This window comes from Natator depressus, chromosome 13 (genome assembly GCF_965152275.1).
Source record: "Natator depressus isolate rNatDep1 chromosome 13, rNatDep2.hap1, whole genome shotgun sequence".
Classification (NCBI taxonomy): domain Eukaryota; kingdom Metazoa; phylum Chordata; order Testudines; family Cheloniidae; genus Natator; species Natator depressus.
In genome coordinates this window covers 8,748,091-8,760,761 of record NC_134246.1, presented here as the reverse complement: position 1 = coordinate 8,760,761, position 12,671 = coordinate 8,748,091, and the positions used below count along the sequence as shown (strand labels likewise).

Sequence of the window (12,671 nt, the reverse complement as noted above, 5' to 3'; positions counted from 1 at the left end):
GGATTGTTACAAGCAACTCCCCTTTAGATTTTTTACTGAAAATTCTGAATAGCAAAGACCTTCTAATGTATCAAGTGAAGGTCTAACCCCTGGGAACGTCCAAGTCTTACCTAGTCCTACCACTAATTTGCTATTACCTTCAACAAGTCATTTAACATCACTGTGCCTCAGTCTTCTGGTGTGTAAAACCAGTTATAATCAAGTATACTTCCTTGTCAGTTCTGAGGATTACTTAATTTAAGAAATCCCTTTGAAAATGTGAAGTGCCAGGCATTTAAGTCAGACCTTTCTTGAACAGAGGAAAACCAGTTATTTAAATGGAGAGAGTATAGCAGGATCAAAGATTCTTCTCTCACACAACAAATCTATAGTCCACTGGATAAACTCTAAGAGTTTACCATTTTCTCCTGCAAGGAAGTCTGGACTACAGGCTAAGAGAGTTGGAGGCAGATCATTAGTTGAGGGACATATTTGCTGAAAATACTGATTCTGATCAGAGTGCAATACCCTAATTTTGCAATCTGCCTCTTAGGAATCTCAGGAGTTAAGCAGTGAGAAAGCCATCTATCCATTCCAGCCTATTTTTTAAATTTTCCACCTGTCTATGAAAATATTCGTAGACTCTAAGACATCCATATGGAGTTATGTCCTATTCCCAGAACCACCCATAATCTTTCCTTTTTCCAAGTGTAGATAGTTGACAGCAAGAGATGCTTTTGGTATTCAAACTAACATCTGAAAGAGAGAGTTTTCTGTTTGTTAAGATGAAGTTGCTATAGCTTCCACCTTCCCAAAGAAGAGCCCAGGGCACAAAAAGCAAAGTGGATTTTAAATCAGAAGGCATCACCATCATCAAATGAAAATTTTTGAGAATGATGGTCTATCATGGCCCTCTCCAGAGAATTTGGTTAAGTACCAAATCTACTGCCACTGATCTACAGGATAGCTTTTAAAAATTCAATCATATATCTTAATCACTGCAAAGGCATCCCCTGTAGATAATTAGTTTCACATTTCTATTGCTAGATGTGCTCAAGTTCTCCACAAGTTATCCCACACTGCTACATATTGGTATGAAGACCACACAACTGATATGCACATATATTCTAGTAAACTAGTAATTGTTTCATTCTAGTAAATATGGTCAGTGTCCTGTTAAACAAAAGAAGAAATTAATTCACACATTATGCCTAATTTTCATTATGCTTTCCCAGACTGCAGATAGGTCATAGTGAATCATAGAAATGTAGGCCTAGAAGGGACCTTGAGAAGTCATTAAATCCAGTGCCCTGCACTGAGACAGGATAAATTCATTTGTCTAAAGGAAATAAACAAATAATGCCTTCCTACAAAGATGCTATTAGTATTACAATTTCTGCCGCCTGCCCTCAATCCCTCAAATTCTGGACAGAAGTAGCTTCTAAGCAGACATGACAATAAATATCAATACTGGCCAACACTACTAAATATCAATTATCTATATAAATAATCTGCAAACCCATCTGGAAAAACCACCATAAATACAGAACAATACTTTGCTGCCTCAAGGAGAAGGGATTCTACATCATCAGATTTTGTTTCTTCCTATTCTGCTATCATTATTATCTTTATGTGCATTCCAGAAAATTGACCAAAGCAAAAGAGGAAGCACGGCCTTGTCATTAGTGTTAATGTGGACTGGGCCTGGAGACCTCCAGATTCTTGCTCTGCCACAAAGTTTCTTGTGTGACCTTGGGCAAAATATCAATCTCTCTGGCTACGTTTACACAGCCTGTGGGAGCAAGCCTCCCAGCCCAGTTTGACAGACTTGGGCTAGTGGGGCTCATGGTAGCATTGTAAAAATAGATATGTAGACAGCACTTTGAAGTTGCAGCTTAGAGCCCAAAACCAGCCTAACCCTCAACTTCGAAGTGCTGTCTACACACCTATTTTTAAAGCACTAACACAAGCCCCACAAGCACAGAGACTGTCAAACCAAAGGAGGCATGCTCCCACGGGCTGTGTAGACGTCCCCTCTGTGCCTCAGTAATACTTCCCTACATCACAGAAGTATTGCAAGGATAATATTTTAATCACTGTAACCATACTATGGTGATAAGTGCCACGTTAGTACTCAAAATAGATGTGAATACTTTTGTATTTTCTCTGGACAATTCAAAGTTTAACATGGGCACGTGGTAGACTGGTCTATTACAATATGTTGATCAAGTCCCTTAGAATGATATCAAAATTGTGTTATAATGGGCTTTTGTTAAATGGAATATTAATATTCTTTCCCATCTCTGATTAATACAAGCTACCAAATGATCTACATTCCTAAAAAAAAGCCACAAATCGTGTAACCTAGATTTAAAAAAACAAAACAAAACAAAACCAAAAAAACCCATCCTACAATACTTTATTATTACACACGCCTAAAATCTGCATCAGTTTTTATTTAAAACAATTCTAAGAATTTACGACCTGGCTCTGCATTGATTGAAAGAATTTGCTGATTTTTTATTTTTAATAATTAGGAAGTGATAGAGGACTTTGATCATTGCTGTATTTAAAATAATACATTATTTTCTTTTTAGCAGTTACCTTCTTTAAATGTTCACAGAAAGGTCTCTGGCTGAGCTGAACTGTGAAGAATAGTCATTACACTTCAAAAGCCAATACATGATGCACTTCGGTTTACGTACCAGTGGTGTAGGTTGCCCTTGTTTGCCAACCCCAACTTGCGTAGGCTGAGTTAGACTAATTACAGGCTGTTGGAGAGTACTTGTTACAGTGGCAGTGGCCTTCCCCGCTGTGCGCTGAACTGAGCTGCTCAGCATCACTGCTGTCAGCGCAGTTGTTGCTTGCGTTGTGGGCTGCTGCTGTTGACTTTGCTGAATGAAAGCTGCCGAGTCTGGGGTTAACTGTCTCAAGGCAGGTAAACTCCTCTGAAGAAAAAAAAGAGAATGAAAGAATTTACTTTCACATAACTATGGTGAATTCTGGTTAAGTTAAAATTTTTCTGAGCACAGAAATCCTAGACCACCACGGAGCTCTAACAGAAATTATGCAACTATTATCTAAAAAAATAAAAAAAGAATCAGTGCATTTAATCTCAAACAGTCAAAAATGTGTCTGGTTTTACAGTTAAAACATCGTACGTGTGACCCAAGGACCTCTGGATACCATCTAACAGAAGACACGGGTATAAGGATCCCCTGGGTTCATCAAGAAAATGTCATGTAAGGTCTAATAAAAGTCTGTGTCATACTGGTCATCATAATCATTGTAAGATGTATATATGGAGAATGTGAGAAGTTACACACACACACTGAAAATTATGTTCTCTAGGCGTTGAAGTTAAATGCTGACCATTCAACAGTAGCCTACCTTGAGACAAAATTCTCCAGATAGGAAGTGGGACATCTCCTTGGTGGACCACTGTATGTCTCACAATGGAAGTCTATTAGCATACTGAGTCAAATGCTAACAGAGAGCTTGCAGAAACTTCAGAAAGAAATTAACAGGAAGAGTAAAACACGGAGTGTGAGAAATCCTGTTTTTCAGATGAAGATCAAAGGGCTTATATAGTGTATCTTGGGGTGCAAAAAGACACTTCCACTGGTGAAGACAAACTGCCTGCAGGCTTGATCTGACTAAAGGGGCAACCTCAGCCATCCTGGTTGAAAATGCTGGGAAAAAGGACTTGGGGTATCTTGTAGAAGACAGGAGATGGTCTTGAGTTAAGTTTAGGTTATAGAAAGCATGTTAGGCTTTTGTTTTATATATAACCATTTATTTCCAATATTCTTTCCGTCATTTACATCTCTGTTTTTTGATAAGTTTATTCTTGCTTTCACTATAAATATAGATCCAGAGTTGAATCTTGCAAGCTAGTCCGTACTATTTCTTTGGGAGGAGAGGATCTGAGAGTTCTGTGAGTATTCAGTGGAATAGGGGCTGAGCATGCCAAAGGGATGCTCTGAGGACTTCGGAGTCCTGGCGTGCCTAATCACTATCTGATACAGAGATAGCGAGGCCTGGAAGGTGGAGCATGTGTTGCCAGAGGCTGATGGAGTCAGCATGAGGAAGTCTTATCTGTGTTAAGGGCAGGTGGTAGCAAAGTACTGCCAACCCTGGATTAACAGGGTGACTTGCCCCAGAAGCTGGTGAGCCTGGAGCTAAACCAATCTGGTTGAAGAATGGCTCTACCCAAGAGGAATGAAGTGATTCCTGTGTAAAAAGGAGCCAGGATTAAAGTAGTAATAAAGAGCAGATAGGGAAAGAGATGGACAGAAAGTCAGAGCAGGATAGGAAGCTCAGAGTAGGGAGGAAAGCGCTCGAGCAGGGAGGGAACCTGACTAGACCGGAAAGAGACTGGGAGACCCAAACGGAAAGCAAGAAGCCTCAAGGTAGGAAGTGGCCCAGGAAAAACTGCAACACAGGTAAATGAGCAGACGTCACTGTTCAGTACAGGGCCCTGGGCCCAGGGCAAAGGTGGGAGTGGGTTCCCCTACCAGCCCCAGTGAAAGGGATTGCAGGCTGAACCTCAGACAGGCTAAGAAACAGCCCCAGAGAGGGCAGAAGGATCTGTTTTGTGTTAAGACTTTGAGATTTTGTTTTTAGTTTGGACAGTTCTGACTTAAGAGGGTGACCCAGCCAGAGGGCTAAGTCACTGGAAGAGGAATTGCTATAGCACCAGAGCAACAGTTGCCAGGGTGCACTAGCCCAGTGAGAGAGCTGCGACACCATGCCTGGCCACAAGGGGGCATCTAGTGCTGAGTGGACTGATACATCTCGGTATCCCCTCCTCCAGCAGTGAAGCATCACAGTATGGTAACGCTGCTCGAAGATTTTAGAATCCTAAACCACAATTTTCCATTTGCTACATAGGTCAGAGATTTCCTTATATATCAAAGGCAGGAAAAGGCAATAACAATGTTAAGAGCTTAGCTATGCAGCCTTAAGAGACAGGAAATGCCAAAGTGCAGGCTGCACATGCAACCTTAACTCTGCCCCCCTTAAACATTTATACAGTCAGACATTGTTATTGTGTGCTCCTTGTCCTCCCAAGCCTCCTCTTTTTGTAGTTTTCCTTGTTGCACTTTGTGTAATTTTAGCTTGCAAGTTCCTTTGGGGCAAGTATAGTGACGTTCTACTTGTTTTGTGAGGTGCCTACCACACTTTTGGGTTCCAGAGACAATAATCATGATTACGTAAGTATTTATGAAAAGTACCAGCTAGACAGCCCTGGAAAGTACATTTTCTGGTTTATCCATAAAACACAACAGCAGAGGCACCAACAGTGCAAGTTTCCCCATACTGCTCCATCAGAGTGCTTCAAGCTTGTTCCTCTGAGATCACTTCTAGGAATATGAGAATACATCAGTCTCCATGCTATTCAATCCTTGGGTCTACCTGCCAAGGCTGCACTAGGGTGACCAGACAACAAATGTGAAAAAATCGGGGTGGGGGGGGTAATAGGAGCCTATATAAGAAAGAGACCCAAAAACTGGGACTGTCCCTATAAAATTGGGACATCTGGTCACCCTGGGCTGCACACTAAGGTGCAAATTGCTTGAAGGGTTTTGCACCGTGCAGAGATAAATGGCTTTGATCATTGAAAAGAATAATTACGTTCCAGATTTCTCACAAAAATAACTTAGCCATTACAGTGGAACCTGTGTTCATTTAGTACAGTTAAAATATTGGAGGGGTGCGGGAGGCAGAAATCTCAGGAGACTGGGAAGCAAAACATGTATTTGTGTATTTTAAAGGATCTTTTTAAAATTCTGATCAGGTAACATTTAAAACATGCACACATATTGTTCTAGAAGAGCATCTTTCTCATTAAATTGATGTGCTCCTGCTCAGATAAGCACGGAAAGATAATAAAAGAATATGGGACTTATGAATTACCTTCAGGAAAGGCACAAGGTAAGGTTGAGGTGAAGAATTAAGTTCTCGGTACAGCCTGCTGGTAAAATCTTCTGCTTCAATTTTTCCATCCTATGAAACAAAATAGATATTCAAATTCACCAAATAAATGAACTTTGGACATTAAGGCCCACACCTATTTCTAAAGGTCGACTAATTTTTTTAAAGGTAAGTTGTCATTTCCATCGTGGCTGGCTATTTTTATCTATCAGGAGTACTATGGTCATATACATTTTGTAGAATCCAATTGTGAAGTACAAGTTACACCAGTCTCAGACAATTAACCAACCTAGACAAGATCAATAATTCCACAGCCCTGATTGATTTAGAGAGTGGAAACTGAATTGCAACATTACTTGAAAGTTTTAATATTATGAATAGATCCTAACACAACTTTCCTTTTGGTCCACAAAAAGCACATTCAGTTTTAAAATTCATAGGCTATACAATTTTGCCAGGTATTCTATAAATACTAAAAATTTCATCTTTTTTAATATTGGTATGTAATGTTATTGTCCAAAATTATGAATTTTCATACTCAGAGCATAATAATGGGCCTTTAATTAAAAAATCCTTATACTTGTTAATACCACCTTAGATCAGTAAAACATTTAGAATTTAAAACTAATTTAAATATTCACCATTCATACTGCATTCTTTTTGCATTCCACTTATCTCATATCATGACAGTAGGCTAATCAGTTGCACATTCTAGTACAGTGGTTCTCAAACTTTTTTTTTTTTTTTTTTTTTTTTTATTATTACACACTAGTGACCCCTTTCAAATAGCAAGCCTCTGAGTGCAGCCCCCCCCCTTATAAATTAAACACACTTTTTTATATATTTAACACCATTATAAATGCTGGATGCAAAGTGGGTTTGGGGTGCAGGCTGACAGCTCATGACCCCCCATGTAATAACCTCACAACCCCGAGGGGTTCCGATCTCCAGATTGAGAACCCCGTTCTAGTACAATGGTAGGATATCTGCATTGCAAATGTTACAGGAAACTTTTGGGTTTAAAAAAGTCCATTTTAATTAACAAGAAAAACCATATGCAGAATATCTACTTATCTTAGGTTTTATAAAACCCTGTTTTTCGTAAAACTTAATTTTGTGAATTAAATTTAGCCAGCATCTCTTGATTTCTCAGTAGTTTTAATGAGCTTTTCTTACCAACAAGTTTTGTACTAGCTCTTTCACGTTAGCTGTAGTCTCTGAAGACTGTTTTCCAGATGAAGCCAGTTTTATTAATGTGGATAGAAAATTCTTGCATTTCTTCACATTCTCCATAGTTTCCTATTGGGGAGGGAAAAGAAAGTTAGGTAAAATAAGAGGAAGGCAAGATGTGCCTCTTGAGTTGGAAGTTTACCAGACATGCTCTTTTACATGATGGTATAAAAAAAATAAGCAGCAAATATTTTATTCCTACTAAAAAGTTTGCCATATGGGAAGCACTGGTTTCAAAGTGACCTGGGGACTTCCAGTTCCCGCTACCCTGAAATATGAAAGCACCACACAGGTGATACTCTCAAAGGCCGGGTGCTTCCAAAGTGGTTGCGTGCTCTAATGGTTGCTTACAAAGAAAGAACTCCTTTGGCTTATGACCTGGTTGTGGTCTGTGAGGTGCAAGGTCCTCTGACCCCTTAGATCTTTCTGCTGTAGCCCCACAACACACAGAATATTAGCTAAAATTTTACATACCAGATAGTGTGAAGTGTATAATAAAATTGACAGAATGTTTGCAGGTGTGATGCAATGAAACATTTTATATTTCAATTAGGAAAACATAGTAATTTACAATTATGTTTGAAGTTGGTGTGCATATAAGATATTTAGGCAATGGAAGTCAAGACCACACCATGTAACCTCATGCTTAAATAGTGTATTATAAATAGGAAAGCAAGTAGGTATTGATGCTTATCTCCCTATAGAACAAAGGGCACTCCAGCTTGATTCTGTCTCTTATGCCATCACTCACTGCCTATCTTGAAGATATTTGATACATATCTTGAACGAGGAATTCTTGAGTTCTAATCCTATTCGGACACTAAATAAATCACAGTGATTTGCCCATGTCCCAGAGGGCAGGCAAAGTGCTTTGAAGAGTTCTATATAAATGCTACATTACCAACCATAAAGAAAGGTTGTTACAAATCAAAATTCAGCTCATTCTTGCTTACAAGTATCCTAAATTATATTTTTTCTGCTAAATTTCATTATTTTCTGTAAGACCAATAACTCAAGGGAACTCAGTCTTGATTTGCTCCTTATTCTGATAATGTTACATTTACTTACGTGTATGTACACCAGGTGTATAATGAGAACAGTAGCACAGAATTTTAAACATATGTATAGTTTGAGCTGGTAACCATGATCTTACTGTGGCAGCAGTAGAGGTTGCTGTTGCTCCTTGCACAGTTCTCTGAGTTCCAGTCTGTACAGCTGTGGCTGTACCTAATGCAGTTGTTTGTGCGGTACCACCCAGAACAATCTGAGGCTGTAGAGAATACAGACATGGGTTATCCCTTTTGGAGTGTGTGAAAATCTGTCTTTGTACCACATAACCGAAGGAGAAGGAATAACCAAATCACAGAACTATGGAACATCCTTCACAGCTGCTATAAAAAACCAAAACTGGTACTGATAGTATCAGCCATCTGTCGCAGTTCAAAGAAAGAACCACCAGATGGCAGAACACACTACATATTTAAAACTGAAAATACTGAAAGTTGATTAAAGAATACATGAGTTTTGGTTACAGGATAAAAGAAAGTATAACACTGAGCATGAAAACATGCTCAAATCCCAAAGCATTATTAAGCTAGTGCTATATTTCTGCTACCTAGACATCCAAAGTTGTTTACCTGTTTCCCTCACCTGACATTCCTCCCGAAAGGAGGATTTGGTTTTTTTAGAAGGCATAATGGGTAAAGACTTCACTCTCAGTTGTTTCTATTACCTTTTGGTTGAATAGCTGGAGAGAATAATTTTCTTCATAAAGTTATACAAAACTCATTGAATATGCCTCTAAAATTAATCTAACGCACAGAAAAATCCAAGTTTTTTTGTATAATATTATTTTTAATTTGAACATTCCTTTAAAAAAATGGCTGTAGTGGTAGAACCCTTCAGCTGGATTCTGAAATTTAGGGAGAACATGCAGAAGAGGGAGACGAGCTCTTTCAAACAATTTAGTAGTTCCAAGCATGTTTTAAAAAGAAAAAACAGCAAACGATGCAGAAATAACGTCTTTAATTAAAGAACTAAAATTATAACTAGACCCTTCTTTCATCTATACTACTTGCCTGTTGGCTTTCAAGGTGTATTTCTAAACTACTGATGACAATGCCTTTGCATCAAGAAAATAATTGCACATTAGGACTAGTTTTCAGCACTTGCATTAATAGCCCATTTATCAAAAGTTACTCTTCTGTACTATACAAGGTACTCAAGAGATGGCACTCTAGATTTTTCAAAGCAATGTTTCATTGTGTTTTGGGAGGAGGGGAAGGAGAAGATTACCCAACTTACACCGCTGTTAGGAAAATAGAAGAACGAAGTGAAAACCATTGTGTGTTCACTCCAAAAGGCAATGAAGACAGAGTGAATTTGCTCATGCAGCACAAGAGTAGTGAAAATGAGGGAGGCACTATTGCATAAAAGAAGGCTCAAATCTGGAAAGGTCACTGCAGATTCTTCCCCCTCAGTATAGGCTAAAACTAGGTTAAAGGGGAACAAGAACTGTGCACTTGGTGCTCAGTGTAAAGGAGGGGAACATTTAAGAAAACCCTTCATTGATTCATCTGTTGTCAGGTTAAAGGGGAAAGAAAGCATGAAAAAATGAAGGTTAGGATGTAGGAATCAGATGGTATCAGTACTGCATATAACACTCCATCCCTACTTCCAGATTTTCTTGGTAGTGTGGTTAGAAAGTGTGGGTCACCCTATTAGTCAGACTGTACTTAGGACAGAGTCCCCCAAGTTGAGGAGGCACCATGAGACATCCTTGAGGCATACTGAATCCCTGTGGATATATAAAAACCAAAAGCAGAAGAGCTGGAGGCAGGAGACGATAAAGCAATGGTATGAAAAGGTAAAAGAAGAATTACAGGGGAGGAGGAAGTTTAGAATAAGAACCCTTTAAAAAGCTTAAGCAGAGACAATAATGGAACTATAGTCCTGTAGCATCAAAGAGTGTTTCAAATCCAAAGAGAAACGTGTGTCTGTTCTTTTGGAGGAAAGCACAGGAGGTATTTTAAACAAACACAGGACTTTCAAAAAGAAAGTTGACTTTGAAAGGAATGTTGCTGAGTAGCTGAAGTCCAAAATCTGACATAGGTGAAGATTATCAGACATTTTAGGGAGTGGAGAAAAGTGTCCTATGTACTCTAAGTGCTCACCCAGAGATATTCCCAAACAGAATTTTACTCCAAGTTATTTTTGCAATTCATAGCTTCATTGTTCATATGTATGTTTCTACAAACTCACCTGCACTACAGGAGGACGCTGTAACGTTGTTGTGGGCTGTACAGTTGTCTGAGCCTGAGACACCTGCTTGATTATAGTAGTTGGTGTCACCTGCCGTGCAATTATAGGCGTTCCAGGAGCCTACAAAAGAATCCAAACTATGTTAGAGTTTGAACATAAGAATTGCGATACAAGACCAGAGGAATGGTTCATCTAGTCCAGTACCCTGCCTCTGATAGCAGCCAGTAGAAGGCTGCAAGAGGAAGGTGCAAGAAACCCCATAGTGGGCTATTATGGAACAACCTGCCAATAGGATTTTTTTTACCCTATTTAATATAACCATGGTGGTCTCAGACATAGAAATACCTAATTCTTGAAACAAAAAAATCATGGTAAGCTCTTGGCCTCAATGATTTATTATGGCAATGAGCTCCATGGGTTAATTATGCATGGTCTAGAAGTATTTCTTTTAATTAGTTTTAAATTTACTGCCAGTCAACTGAAGTGAATATCAGTTTCAGTGAAAAACAGCCTAAGTGTAACACATTAGGGTTGGGGCGCTGTGGTAGTGCTGTTTGGTGAAGCTTGTACAGCACTGCCTTGACTACTTATTGCCTAAAACCAGCATTATTAGTCCCTCACTTTCCTAAGGACTAAATTCACAGACATATTTAAGGAAAATGATTTTCTTACTTATATAAATTAAGAAACTCACCGGCACTGTTGATATCTGTACAGGTGGTGCACTGGTAGGTGTTGCAGGACGAGGAGTCATGGTATTTTGGGGCTGGGATTGGGCATGTGCCTGTGCCTGCGCCTGCATTTGTGCCAAGGCTTGTTGAGGGATCATCAGTAACTGTCCATTTTCGCTACGCACAAGGACCATGCCTGTGAAAAAAGAAAGAGGTCAAGAAATATTCTGCACACGCAAATGGCTACAGAACAAAAAGGGAACAGCTCTAAATATCTTTAAAAAGCCCAACACATGTGAAATTAGCACGTACACTGGAATGTATATCCAACTGCGAAGAGTCTGGATTCGAACAAAACTGGTTTATAAAGTTTTATATAAAGAAAAATTAAATATCCCAACACTCATCATAAAATCTTGATCAAAACTAAAGAACATTTCTGTTGTAAGTCTATCAAGTTATGGTACAATACTACATGCACATAATATACAATACCATAAACATTCCACATGGCTAAGAGGTTAAAACGATTAATCCTGAAAATATCTTACTTATTCTTTTCTGACTTTAAGGCATTCACTTTTATGAAGTGCTTCAATTGAAAGAAAATCCTGCCATTAAACCAGATTCCCATTAGCCTGGCTTAAAAAAAGTTATCAGAAACAGTAACACATTTCTCTAACTTCTAAATTAATTTTCCATAACAATTTTAGCAATGAAAATGGTTATAAAATCATAATCCCTCTCAAGAGCATCTGTAACAGATGGTACTGTGCTGCATTACACCCCGAAAGATAAATAAAATAGAGAGGGCAATGAGGCAGTCATTCCCTGTTCAGTCACATATCCAAACACTTAACTCAACTGGGTAGCTGTGGAGAACCAGATTAAGTGTTCGATTTTCAGATGGTAGCTGCTATGTTTGTTTTTGTAACCAGGGCCTGGGATATCTAACCAAAACATTTCCCCAGTGCTTATTAATTGTGTGTGCTACAGTCAGGCCAACAGGAGCAGTCAGTCCTCAGCATCTCTGAAGAAGCCCAAGGAGTCAAGTTGGGGACCCAAAAATAGTTGCAAAAAAAACAACACCAGTTAACATTTCTAAAAGTTTTGGCTTAAGTGAAAAACTGCACCTACATTTATTTGCACGCACACAAAAAATAGAGGTGGTGTTAAGATCAGAAAACTAAATCTTAGGCCTCGTCCAAAGTTGGGTTGACATAAGCTGCCTTACATCAACCTAACTAAGCATCTACACTAAAATGTAGCTCCCTACCAATAAATCGCCCCCTACGCCAACGTAATAACTCTACCTCTGTGAAAGGTGTAGCACTTAGGTTGATTTAGTTAGGTCAATCCAGTGTCCATATAGACACCGTATTGCTTACATCACACTGCTCCCTTTCAGACTGTTCTGGCTGTCAGCACCCCACAATGGCAGGGTTCAGACTGTCAGCACCTCACACTGACAGTGAAATCAGTGCAAGAGCTCCTGGTGAGGATACGCACCGCCGATAGAAGCGTAGTGTGGACATGTGAAAACAATTTAATTACTATGGTGGCTGTACATTGACGTAACTTAAGTCAACTTTA

General features: G+C 39.1%; 1 protein-coding gene across 2 annotated transcripts in view; it reads right to left on the bottom strand.

Moving 5' to 3' along the window:
* The window catches only part of TAF4 (TATA-box binding protein associated factor 4), a 66,038-nt gene that overhangs the window by 25,756 nt on the left and 27,611 nt on the right, over positions 1-12,671 (bottom strand). For both annotated transcript variants that reach the window (XR_012641714.1, XM_074969694.1), the window contains exons 3-8: positions 11,102-11,274; positions 10,408-10,527; positions 8,300-8,416; positions 7,093-7,215; positions 5,899-5,988; positions 2,685-2,927 (exon numbers count right to left, since the gene is read on the bottom strand). Coding sequence is in view for 1 of the 2 variants with exons in the window: in XM_074969694.1 (XP_074825795.1) it covers positions 2,685-2,927; positions 5,899-5,988; positions 7,093-7,215; positions 8,300-8,416; positions 10,408-10,527; positions 11,102-11,274 (866 nt within the window). In the remaining variant the exon portion in view is untranslated. The remainder of the gene's footprint in view (positions 1-2,684; positions 2,928-5,898; positions 5,989-7,092; positions 7,216-8,299; positions 8,417-10,407; positions 10,528-11,101; positions 11,275-12,671) is intronic.